General features: G+C 37.1%; 1 protein-coding gene across 3 annotated transcripts in view; it reads left to right on the forward strand.

The window, feature by feature from the left end:
• CACUL1 (CDK2 associated cullin domain 1) overlaps positions 1 to 13,315 on the forward strand; it is a 53,775-nt gene that overhangs the window by 23,065 nt on the left and 17,395 nt on the right. For all 3 annotated transcript variants that reach the window (XM_032988719.2, XM_042790000.1, XM_042790001.1), the window contains exon 5: positions 5,215 to 5,317. In XM_032988719.2, the coding sequence (XP_032844610.2) occupies positions 5,215 to 5,317 (103 nt within the window). The remainder of the gene's footprint in view (positions 1 to 5,214; positions 5,318 to 13,315) is intronic.

Genomic DNA, 13,315 nt, shown 5'->3' on the forward strand with positions numbered 1-13,315 from the left:
AAAAATACTTAAACCAATTTGAATAGAATAAACCTTAAACTCTTTAAAATTACTCTCATTAGTAGCTTCCCAGAGTTTGGGAAGCAGTATATTTTAGAAGGATCTACTATGTTTCAGTGAATACACCTGAAACCAGGTAATTTGCTATAGTCTTTCAGCGTAGTGTCACCCTATAGATTTGTTGCATTAGTAGAAGGATTTGCCTTTCTTGAACTGGATATCTTCCAATGTACTCTTTATCTAGTTAATACAGAATGAAGTCTCTTGCTATAGCTTTACTTGTAAGCTAAGGGATGTGTTCCTGGTCACGATTTTTATTTTCCTTCTGGTTCCTGTCATGAAATGCTGGGGAAAAAAACTAGAAAGAGACTTTTTCTCCCTATTGCATTCAGGTGTATTTAGATGATAGCCTTTTTTTTTATTTTTTTTTTTTTTAACCTCTGTATGCCTCATATGTTTATTGCAGACCAGTGATTAAGCAACTAATAATTTAATTTCCATTTACAAATGGAGTTAAGCTGTTCAGGTGTGTACTTTTATTGAGTGCTCAGATCTGTCACTGAGGTTCTTCCATTACAGAGGTCAAAATCTATCCTTAATGTTTAAAACTCCAGTAACTAACATCTAAAAAAATGTTCATGATTTACATATAAACAGACAGGTTTTGTCATTATAAGCTTTGTCTATATGACCAGACAAAGAATAATTGCTGAATAGATTTCTGTATCTTTCTTTCTACAAAGTTGTGTTGTGGTGTTTGTACCTTTTGGAGTTTTGAGTATAACTGATATCTGAATGTAGTAAAAATGGTTAATGAGTAATAAACAGACCTGTAAAATGAATAGGTAGATAGGAAATTTTTTTTTGAGAACAAAGAAGAGTGAAAGTACTCTCATTTAAAGCATGACTAGTGATTTGTTCAGGCAGTAAAACTCTGTTCCTGTAAACACTTTCTCATTTAGGTGACTTAATTCAAGTTAGGCCTGAGAGTTAACATAGAATCATAGAATAGTTTGTGTTGGAAGCTTTAAAGGTCACCTAGTCCAACCCCCCTGCACTGGCAGGGACATCTTCGACTAGATCAGCTTGCTCCGAGCCCTGTCAGTCTAGTCAACCTGGTCTCCAGTCTTTCCAGGGATGGGACATCTGCCACCTCTCTGGGCAACCTGTGCCAGTGTTTCACCACCCTCACTGTAAAAAAAGTCTTCCTTCTATCTAGCTTAAATCTACCCTCTTTTAATTTAAAAACATTACCCCTTGTTCTGTTGCTGCAAGCCCTGGTAAGAAGTCTCTCCCCATTTTATAATCCCACTCTAAGTATAGTTAGTGACTTATGTGTTAGTTCTTCTTGCTGCCAAATGCAACGCTGATTTGGCTCAGTTATATAGCTGGTTTTAAAGGCTAATATCAAATCAAGTCTCAAACCTTTTTCTCTGAAATAATGTATTAATCAGTGTTGTACATGATGTGGAAAATTTCTCTAGAGAAGTCAGGATGAAAAATGTTTATCTCTTAGTTTTTTCTGTATGCATTTGGAAGTACTTCCATGTACAGCGACTCCTGGAATTTTTACATTGTAGTATCTAATCACGTTTTCTCATACGGCAGCAGCAGTTTCCTTTATTTTGACAAGAAAATACAATTAAAAACAATTGCAAGAGGCGAAAGCCCAAGTATTCTACAGCATAAATTACAGCTTTGCAGTTACTTTAATAGATACTTCCAGTATATTTTTAAGTGGACTAAGTTGTTGAACTCTGCCTTTTTATCAGAGGTGGCAGAGCTTTCCTTTTTCGGTAGTGATGATTGCTTTAATCAGGAGTTTCCAAGGCTGCTGAGTTGCACTGATAAACTTTGTTCTGAAAGGATAATTGTATTGCTGCTTAGGAAAACTTTTATTATGCTTTTAAATATTTAAAAATCTATGAAGCAGAGGAAAACCTAAATGTGTTCTTTACAACAGGAACGTGTTGTTGTCCCTTGGTGACCAAAAAAGGCGTAGTATTTTGCCTTAGGATTAGTCCTCTGTGTTTTGATTTCAACAGCATCACTTTTCTTCTTTTTCTTGATATGTGCCAAACTGTATTAATTTCTTAACCTGCTTGTATATGGTGACCAAGGTGTGTTTTATAGCTTACGTTGAGTGATGGTTGAGAGGCCTGACTTTGCAATTGAGAGAGTTTTCTTTTTCCTTCTTTGGTTAAGAGCACTTGTGGTTTTCTTTTTCACGTGGTGATGGATTTTTTTCAGTCTTATGCTGCTCTACAGGACTTTTCAAGAAAGCATGGTTACCCAGAACACTTTTGTCCCTCCAGAATTCTGTGGGTTTAAGCTCTTTCAAAAGTTCCAGGATGTAACTGCAGACAAAGCAAATTAAACTGGAAGTCAGCTTAGCACACAGTGCTTTATTCCTTAGGAATAAATTCCTAGTGAGTAACTGTTTGCTTTGTAAATCTAAATGAGGTTATTCTGGATGCTTACAGATTTTTACTTATCACAGTATGCTGCGCGCATGAAGGAATAAAAATCATATTTCCACTTCAAGAAAAATTAAAATCGGCATTTAGATGATACACTTTTCTAATAGGTTTTCAGTTGTTAATTATACTTAGAGATGTAGCTGAAAATCTGTTATCTTGTGGTATTAAATGAGCCTAACATTTGTGAGCACTGTGGTTTAAGCATAATTAAGAATTTTTTTTTTATTGCCTCTAAAATATTCTTACTGGGTGGTATTGCACTTCATTGCTTATCAGCTAGAGGGCATTTTGTGTGTGTCTGTACACAAATATATGTGAGTATATATATGTAGATGAAATAATAAGCACTCATACAGATTTTTCTCTTTCAAGTATTTATTGCTATCCTCTTAATATTAACGTAATTATGTGTCTTAATGTTTCCCAGATTACTTTATGATATGGTGGTTTGTAGAAGAAATGCTTATATCATATCTGACTTTATCAGTTATTGATATCTGCTTATCTTTTACCTGTCAGACCTTCAGGTGACTTGACACACTTTTCAAGAAATACTGGTACAGCATAGGTAGTGACATAAACAGAAAATCTTCCTGTTTTTCCACTAACAAGAATGGGGAAGGTAACAGCTCTTCTGATATCTCTTTTCAGTATTGTGGATTGGAAACGAAGTACTTAGGTGATTTTTCATTGTCTCTTTAAGTCCATGCAAGTGTAACATCTTTTTGGAAAGGTGTTTCCAAGTAAGCAAATGTGAAGAGTAGTTCTGTGTGTAAGTTCTGCATTGTAAGTCTCCTCTTTGAAACTACTGAGGCTTTTTTTATTGCTTTTCTAGTTATGAAACTTAAAGTATAGGCTTTCCAACTCCTAAACAAAGGAAAGCATCACAGTTTGCACGTGTTGTTGCTAGTTGCTTTTAATGTAAGAAGGTTTGGAGGCTGAGAAAGGAAGAGACTAAGTTATCTCCTTAGCTGGGTGCAGTTCATCTGTTGGCTCACAAGAATCAGAAGTTTGACATTGCCAGGTTTGATTCAGGTCAGCAGATCTGTGCGGGGATGCTCTGGTCGCTCGTGTGTGTTGCACCAGTGGGTACGAGGTAGAATGTGGTCAGGAAGCTCAAGGAGGAAATGGTTTAAGAAGTTGGGTCTGATGAAAGACTGTAGTGTATGGTGTGTAGCTTAACACTTCCTAGAAGATGTGTATTTTCAATTGCTGTGAATTTCTGTTGCAATGGCAATTCCATATTGACCAAAAATGTTACAAATGAAGTTAATTTGTTTCTTACAAGACAGGTTATTCTGTCTGCAGAGCCTTTCTCTGAGTCTCTGTTCAAAGAATGGGCCCAGGTGAGGGGGAAACAACAGTAATAGCCCTTGATAAAACCTCTGCAGGTAAGATAGCTTCAGGGAGGGAACTGGCAGTAGGAAGTTACTAAATTTAAAAAAAAAATCTTCTTAAGATTGCTGTCATCACTGCAACAAACGTAAACTTCAACAGGGTCATGTATTCAGCCCTCAGTTTGCCTTTGTTCTAACAGATTCAGTTTTCATTAATGGTAGATAACTGCTGCTGAATGCTTGCCTTGAAAATTTAAGTGGTTTCTGCATGGGCAGTTTCTTATGCTGTGTGTATAGTTTTGGTAATGGCCAAGGGTTTCACAAAAAAATGTAAAGATTGCTCTAATAGTGTTTTGAGGGTTTGTTCCAATTATGTTAAATGCTTCAGTGAATATGAGGGCAACTTGATTTAAAGTGTGGAAAAACCTTTCTCCCTTAAGATATCCCTTCCTCTAGTAAATCTCTCAGATAAGTGTTCCAGTACATTATTTTTGATTAAGTTGATTTTCTATTACTGTATCTGTTTAACTCTTTCATATAAGTTGAACAACTGAATTCATCTGGACAACTTCCATGTTAGTGTTGTAATGATAGGAGATTTATCTTGAAACAAATATTTTTTTCTAGCATTTAAAACTCACCTATGAATAAAGTACAGACAAGAAATCTTACTATTAATTGCAGGCTGGGAACTGAGGAATAACACCAATAGTACATGAGATATAGAGGCCCTCAAGGAACTCATGAATAGAATTTCCTTTGAGGGTTGACGAGGTGAATTTATTATTAATGCTGAGTGGGTCAAGATAATTGAATCCTAAAAATTTTAATGTAGTTCCGCTTTGCATAGGCTTGTGTATATCACTTTTTTCCACAGCTGATTAATTCTGAGTAGCAATCCTCTGAGATTATCGATGAACCACAGTAGATAGCTGTACTGACGATTTATTATTGTAACACACCTTTTTTAATGGCTTAATTGCTTTTAGGCATTGGTAAAAATGTTTCCTTTTGTTATAAACATGGTGTCCAGCCTTATTTTGGTGTTAGAATGTTTATAGAGTTCTAAAATGAAGTATTTTTTTTTTTTTCTACAAACTCCCCAGTCTGGATCAATATGAAGATATATCTGTAGATATAGGGGAAGAAAAAAAAATGCACACCTGTATGCAGGTTTGCTACCAGTAGTATCGCATACATTCTTAATTTCAAATATATGGGGTTTTGTTGTACAGGAATGTTCTATTTAGTATAAATGCAGTCAACAAGGAAGCACTTTACAGGTCAAATATTCTACAGCTTTAAAATTGTGTCCTATTTTTATTCATGGAAAAAGTAACTTTACTTTGCTTACTGTTTTGAAAAACAAACTTGAAAACTACTGTCTTATTTTCCAGAATAAATTTTACATAGAAACCAAGCTTAACAGAGACTTAAAAGATGACCTTATAAAGCTGTTTACGGAACATGTTGCAGAAAAGCACATTTACAACCTAATGCGTAAGTAAACCTATTGAATTTTTCTTATAATGGGAGTCTGGAAAACCTCAGTACTTTCACATTTTGCAGAAATCCACAGCAAATAGGGGAAATATGGAAAATGATTAGTGAACTTAAATACAATTTCCTTTTTAAGGCATCCACAGGAAGAAATGTGCCATACTTCAGCTATTTTTTTCAAAAATACCACTTTGTATGAAGTCATGGTTTTCTTGAGTATCTGGGGGAGCCATCATATGTTTTCCCTGATGACTTGTGATTATGACATAACAAATGTTTTATTGTCCTGTTGCTTGTGCTGTTATTCTTATTTTTGTTATCCAAATATTGACAGGTATTATTAAGAATGCGGTGTGGTCAAAGAACTGTGATACTGCTGGGGTTATTGTCATGATGTACTTGAGGACTCCCTGCTAGTTAGTGAATGGCATAATGCTGACAGCAGGTTCTCTGTTAAGCTAATGGGTTAATGCAAATAGAATATGCTTCAAGTGATATACTTCCCACTAAGTGCTCCTGTGGGTAACTCCTGTGGCAAGCCACCGAGTTTGCCTGCAACCCGCTGCCATCGGTGTGAGTTAGTGCGAGCCTGGGGACCTTGCTGCTGGCCTGGTTAGCTCCTCGAGAGGGCAGGTAGCAAAGGCAGAGATAGTCAGACTTGGAGTTCAAATTAGAAAAGTTTGCAGAGTGGTGAGCAGTTGACCAGTGTGCTGGGAGAATTGCTACTGTAGATGCTTTGTGCAGCTGGATAGTTGCTGATCCCTGTGTTGAGTTCAGTATCTAGCCTGGTGTATTCCTTTCTGGGCCCCAACCCTCCTGCAGTGTCTCTGCTTTCATCTCACTGCTCCCCTCCTCTTTTCTCTGAAGCAATTGCTATCTGTATGCTAAATAGAGACCAAATGAGGGGCGATTAAGAGTGAGTATATTTCTCCTTTTGCCTTTCCTTGGGTAGTAATGCCCTTCTCTCTCCAGCGAAGGGCTGGGGGAAAGGAGCTTTGCTATGTTTTTTAGGGTCACTGTGACTTGGCATCCTGGAAGGAGAGTGGGTGAACAAGGTGGCTACCCTGAGGTTGGGGTGCTTGGTACCCTAGGATCATGGGAGATCATCACCTCTGATGCCATCTTGTTCTTGCCATCTGGAAAAGTCTCCCTAAAAGCTTTTAGCCATGTAGCAAATCAGATCGCTTTGGAAATAGCAGGTCAATGAGGAATGCTAACCCATGGACCTGATGTTTCATTTTGTGCCAAAGAGGTTTAACGGTGTTATGAAACCTGGTAAGATGATTGCTGCAACAGAATCATGAAAAATTCAGAAGGTATTGCCTTAAAATTAACTTAAAATTTTAAGTGTATGCATTTTTCAGGCAATAGAAACAATGTGATTTTTTTTTTTTTTCAACGACAAAGCAAATGTAACACCAGTCAAATCTTTAGAACATAATTAAAGTCAGATGTGTATTGCTATGTAATTCATTTTCTGTTGACATTATGAGGATCAAATAGAAATTGCAGATGAACTATTTAAAGGAAGAGACCTGTGGTTGTGTGTGTGTGTGTGTAAATCTGAAATGCTTCTCCTCAGCTCTGTGTTAGTTGCAGAAGTAAAATTAAAAGAAAACATTAAAAAATAAAAATAAGCTGTCACCAGCTGTGTTCCTGAGTATGCGGCTATTGTTTAACGAGCAGCTTCCTTGGATTTCATTTCAGTCTCACTGTAAGTTCATTAAAACTAAGTTAGTTATTATCTTACATCTAAGTAGGATAATATATACTGAAACGTATGAAATCCTACCTGTGATCTGACTGGGCTAATTCTTGGATAATAGGATCTTTAACTCAATTTAAAGTATGCCTAAATAAAATTCTAAACTTGCTAACAGATTCCTGGAAATAATTGAAGACATGTAGCACATGGTATAGTGCTGTAGAGATGCTGAAGAAACTCTAGTGTTGTGTTATTGTCTGTCATTCTCAGCTGTCCTTTCTAGCTTGCTGAAATTCAGACCATAATATACAAGAATATTATCTTCATTTTGGAAAGTGTAAGGGTTCTATGAAAATAGGATATAAGTCAGTGTTTGTTAATTACTTTACTTCCCAATTTAATTGTCGGTGTGTGGTACTGTTTCCTGATATTTGATATAGATGTGGTTCAACAGAAAACTGCTTTTCAGTATTGGGGGGAGTTGGGAAGATTTTGAGTGAGTATGCTTAGGAAATTAAAATCAATGAAATTGTGGTCTATATAGAGGAATGGAATCCTGGGGCTGTGTTTTAAAGAGATGCTGCAGCTGCTGCTTCAGTGGGAAGCAGCATGCCTTCCCTCTGTTTTGAAAAAAAAAAACAAACAAAAAATAGGTTTAATCAGTTTGTGATCTAGACTCGGAGGGTAAGATTAACATCTCTCTTGCTCTTGAAATTTGTTGCTATGTTTTTTGTCCAAAGGGGATTTTGTTTGTAGTATCTTGTCATTCTATCAGAGCCTGTAAGCTGGCATTTCTATTCGAAGCCGTGTTCAGGAAGGACTGTAAGTACATTGCAGCTTCATTTGATCTAAGAAAAAGTTCCTGCTCCACTTCAAAAGACGGGAGGGTGGGGGGAAATGTCAGAAGTGCCGTGCCGTGCAGATCTCTTCCTTAGTGTTTGATCTTGTTCAATCTTCCACTGGTTGAGTCTGCCCTCGTTCCTGTGCTGTGTGGTTGAAGGCAGGGAGATGCAAAATAAACTCCTGGTACAATGGTCTCTGTGGTGGAAGCACTTATCTGAGCACTTAGTTTCAGAAAATACAGTGATTAAGGTGTGAATTTATTATATACAGAAGGAATACTGCCTAAATGAACTTTACTTGGACAAATTTTGCCTGCACAAACACTGATTTGATTATTTTTTGATAGAGGAAATATTTGTGTGGTTTGTTTTTTTTCTTTTTTTTTAAAAAAAAAAGCTCTGCTATCTAGAGCACTTCTGAGCAGTTAAAATACATAAGAAACTGTATAATATGGAGATCCATGAACACAGTTGTGTTCGTGAAACACTTTTACATTCACACATATTTATCAAGTCAATGATCTTCAAATTAAAGTGGGTACATTTGAACTAAGTGTATATAACCCCAATATTTTTCTTACAAAGCCAAAGGTGGCTTTTGCTGATAAAACTGCTGTATTAAATGGCTTGGGAGGTGTTGCTATGTGCAGATCTACTTAACTGTGGGTAACAAGCAAAGATGTAACATCTTATTTACAAGAAGCTTCAGAAATGGAGCGGGGGAAAAGATGCAGATAATACCCCATTGTCAGTAAGGAAGGGATGGTAGAGAACATTGTATTCTTGCTGGAGTCCTACATCAGATGACTTTAAGCAGTAAAACTCAGAAGTACGCGCTTTCTCTCCTTATGCAGCCACTACCTGTCTTCTAGTAGGTTAGACCTGGGTTTCCTGGACTCTAATCTCAGTGCTCTGGAAACATCCTGCCTGTTTGTTTTTACGTCTAGAAGAATAGCAGTTATTGTAAACTTTAACTGTCTTCAGTGGTGAAATTGAGTAACAGCTCTTGAAACTCTATTTCTAGTACTTGCAGTAGGTAAAATTCAATGGCAGAGAGTATTTGCAAGTAACTGCTACTGTTCTCTTTTTGGATATTGGTAGCTTAGTGCCAAAACCAAGCTTGCTTTTGAATCTAACAAAAAAAATCTATTAACAGCATACTGTTGTTTCTGCTTGGCAAACAGATCACTTGGTTTCCAATTTACAAGAGTTTTCAATTACCCCTGTTCCCTTGCCAGAAACTAAGAAAAGAGGGTGACTGCTAGGCCGGGGTCTGGCTCTGGGAGGGTTGATGAGGTTCTCAACATCTTGATATTGAGAAGGAAAGAAACAATAACTTAAACTGGTCATATGAAAGCAGTTTTAGAAGGCAGTCTGAGGAAAAGAATTCTCTTTAATTTTTGCTTATAGTGGTGTTTGTGGGGGAAGTAGGATGTATCAGATTGATTATAGCACTTCCAAAAAGTGTGAGCCTTAGCATATCACTGTAGTACTTAAGCCATTTATATCTCTGTGTGTGTGTACAAGCTGTTTCTTTACTTTCATGTTAGTATTTTCAGTTCAGGAAGTGGTTTCTACTCTTGGAGGGAGGTACTGGTAGATATCATTCAGTATGAGCTGGTTCTTCCAAAAGAAACATTGGCCTGTACTTCTGGATGGAAGTTACTCAACTAGGAAGTCAAGTAAACTCTATTAGAGGGAAAACTGCTTTCTTCAACAGAAATTCTTCTGATTTTGTTCTTGTTGACTGGGGTAAGTAGTGAATATTTGCATGTTCCCATCTTTGATCTGTTGTGTCAGGAATAGATCATAGAAACACGTCCTTTTTATCCAGAAGAGGGGAAATATCTTGGGCTATGGTGAAAATGCTGTAGGATACATAGGGCCCAAGATGCCATGGGTCTTAAAATTGTTACCAGGATCCAAGGTGATAACATGGCCTGTGAATGAGGAAATTTCTTTACTGATTCCGAACTAGAGCTTGAAAACATGTGAAATATAGGCAAAATTCTTACTGAGAATTAATGCATTAGATCTAAGCTTCTGACTGTCTTGGATTTTTGTTCATGATATATATCAAGATGATCACAGAATTAGTTACTGAAACGTGAGCATATAGAGCAGTTAATCTGTATGTAGATTCTAATAGCATGTAGGCAATTGGTGAGTGTAGTTCTCCATGTCAGTGCTTCTGTGAGTTCAGAGCTAAAACCCAGTGCAAAGATGTTTTGCCTGTAAAAGTAGCAGCTTTTCTTATGGTTTTCCAAGATATTTTTTTTTTTTGTAAAAAGGCTGGAGGAGCAGGGAGGAACCACAGCCTATTTCATTATGTTTGCAGTTTCTAATTAGTTTCTGGGAAAAATTTTTCTCTGAAGATTCTTACATATGACAGCTTTGTTTCTTCAGTTATGTCACTTGGATTCAGTTGTGGTGAAGAGATCTTGCTCCATTTTCTTAACTTTTATTTTTTTGTTGGAGTTATATTATAGTTCAATGGAAGGCCTGTTTATGTTGGAAAAGGTTTTCCTATATAAAGTTGTCAGGAAAGCTATTTCCAGTGTATTGGTGCTTTCTGAAAAGTACCAGAAAAGTGAACTTGAAAGTTGGAGTAGGTTGCTAACAGCTTTCTGATTATGAAGTTATGCATCTGTCCTTTTTGGTAGCAGGTACAAGTTTAATACAAAATTACAGAGAATTAATCAAGTTGTAACTGTTCGAGGTTGATAAATGTAGCAGGGAGCATGTTTCCTTTGCAGAGACTTTCCTGTTGTTTGTGCAGTGGGTAAGCAGGAGAGGGTGTGTTGCTTCGAGGGCACCCAGGCTTACATCCTTAGTGGATGTGTTTTGCTGTGTTGACCTCCAGAAGCCTGGTGGCCTCAGTGAAGTGAGGGACCCTCATCTCTGGCTGTGTACTGCTGTGACATAATGACTTGCATTAATAAATTCCATATCTAGCTTTTGTTTGTGAATGTCCTAGGGGAAGAGGAGTAGTGCAGAAAGCTGAGAGAAGGATTGTGATTGGTGCCAGGTTCACAGTCTGACTATGCAGCTACAACAGAGAACACGGGGTTTATTTTGATGTGTTAGGATTTTTATTCGCTCACCATGCCTCATCCTTTGGCGCAGATAGACAAGAAAAGATGGATTGGATTGACTTTTTCCATGCTCTAGTTGTAATTTTCTTTTTCCCTCCCTTCATTTTGACATCTGTCTCAAATGACCTGCATATGAGAAGCAATTTGTCATTGCCTTGACCCACAAACTGCAGAGAAAATGCCCTGACAAGGGGGGAAAACACTCCTGTTATTTTTCAGCTTCTTACAGAAAGTGTTGCCCCCAGCCTTTCTGTATGCTGCCCATTTGGATTTACATTCCAGAAGTTGTTCTTTGTGCTTCTCATTTCCATGTCAGATCTAATGCTTATGTTTCATAAGGAAATAGCAGTTAGTTTCATAAATTAACTTGTTCTTGAATGGCTGTACTGGGTTGGATCAAAATTCAGTGTAGCCCAGTGTCCTGATCTTGGCAAAAATGCATGGGTACCATTATAGGTTTGGTGCAGCAGAAGTTCAATGACCATGGCTTTAAATCTTGAAAGGTAAGGTATGTGCCCTCTAGGAAGAGCTGAAGGTTTTCTTGCATGGTTTAGGCTGTTTACATTAATAAGTGGTGTGGTGTAAAGAGAGCTGATGTATGAAAGTACGATCCATATGAAAGTATGGTGCATGAGTATGAAAGACCTACATGTTGTTGAGGACCCAGCGTTCACCTTTGCATGCCTTTTGGAGAGTTTTATTTTATACTTGTTGAAGTCTGGTCCTGTGGACAGAATGCCCGTTAGAATTTGAGCACATCTGGTTTAATCTTACCTAAAAGGAGTTAAGTTAATATGCTCCAAGGCAGTTCTGTCATATGAACCAAGGAGCAGTAAGTAAGGATGATCAGTGAATTTGCTTCAAAAGCACATTTCTAATCTGAACTAAAGCATCAATATATTATCTGACTTCAAGCATTTAAAATCACTATTCTTTTTTCTTTGAGACACAGAGTGACTACTGTGATGGCAGAAGTGATATGTTGTTAAGAAAAAGCCCTATTCAATTGCTGAGGCTCTCTCCTTCTGTAATATATTGGATGTTGCTCAGCCTCGAGATACTGCTTCACTTTTTTTCCTTAAAGTGTGCAAAATCAGTATGAAAAGAAAACCTGCACAAACTTACTCTGCTGTCTTTTTAAAGTTACGTTTCTTGCATTTTAAGTATAAGAATGATACAGAAAAATAAAATGGTAGATTTCTTTAAGTCAGAATTACCTGCCTGTGGATTGATTTCCTTTCTGTTTAGAATTAGCCTGTGTGTCTGGATAGGTAAAATGAAACAAAAAGATTCCTTCCCGAGGGCCTTGAAACTGAAGCAAGGTAGCAGACCACTAGGAGAAAATACTGATTTGTTCCAGTGTATTTGTACTAGACTGAAATGGAGTAATTTCTGTTACAATTCCTCTAGAACAAAAAACTAATTTACCTTTTCCCCAGCAATAAAGATGTTGAAATACCAGCTTTGAAGAGCAAGTATTTTGGGGGGCAAGAGGTTTCTCTAGCAATAAGGGTTCTTTTTGAGAGTTGGGGAAGGAGTGCATTTATTATCAAGTTTAAAATTTACTTTTAATGAAAAAGATTTTTGTTCATCTACAAGACTGTGAATCTGCTCAGTGTTTAATTTCTGTCTTCTACATAGGAAAATAATTTAATCCCATCACCTCCACTTCAGGTTAGATTCCCATTCTAACCTTAAAATGATGTTTTCCTTGCTTTCCTTCCTTCCTGTCTTCATTCCAAATATTGGTAGACAGAGATAACCGATATTGAAGATTGGATGCAGTATGTTCCATTTCTTTTCCAGCACATGGGGACTGCCCTGGGACACTGCTATTGCAGGATAATTGGCCATTTTTCCTTCTTTGAAACACTCAATTGGCATGTTAATGTCTGTCTGTCATTAGACCTCAGCAGATACCCCTGGCTTCTCAAGGGCAGTATAGGATAGCTTTTGTAGTTATTAATCTTTCTTACAACCTTTGCTCTACAGATCTGATGGAATAATCAGGAATAACACGCTCACAAGTTTAAGGGTGGTATCACTGATATTGAGGTGGTAGCTGTGATTGTCAGGGCTAAATAATTGTAACCGTATTGGAAACAGTACTGTTACCAGGTATTATAGAATATGCTCATATTCTTTACATAACATTTAATCTACACACAAATTTTGTCAGTGAACTAAACTCTTCATCAAAGAACTAAGTTATTTTAAAAAGTTGTAGCAATGTTTCTTATTTTTTCTTGCTTCATGTTGATTAAGTGGCAGCACCTCAAAGTAAGGAAATTTTTTAACTGGAAAACACAGTCTCAAATTATAACTGTCCAGTTTAATCTGTCTCCTTGGTAAAGAA

This window comes from Tyto alba, unplaced genomic scaffold, assembly GCF_018691265.1.
Source record: "Tyto alba isolate M040663 unplaced genomic scaffold, T.alba_DEE_v4.0 Super-Scaffold_1, whole genome shotgun sequence".
Classification (NCBI taxonomy): Eukaryota; Metazoa; Chordata; class Aves; order Strigiformes; family Tytonidae; genus Tyto; species Tyto alba.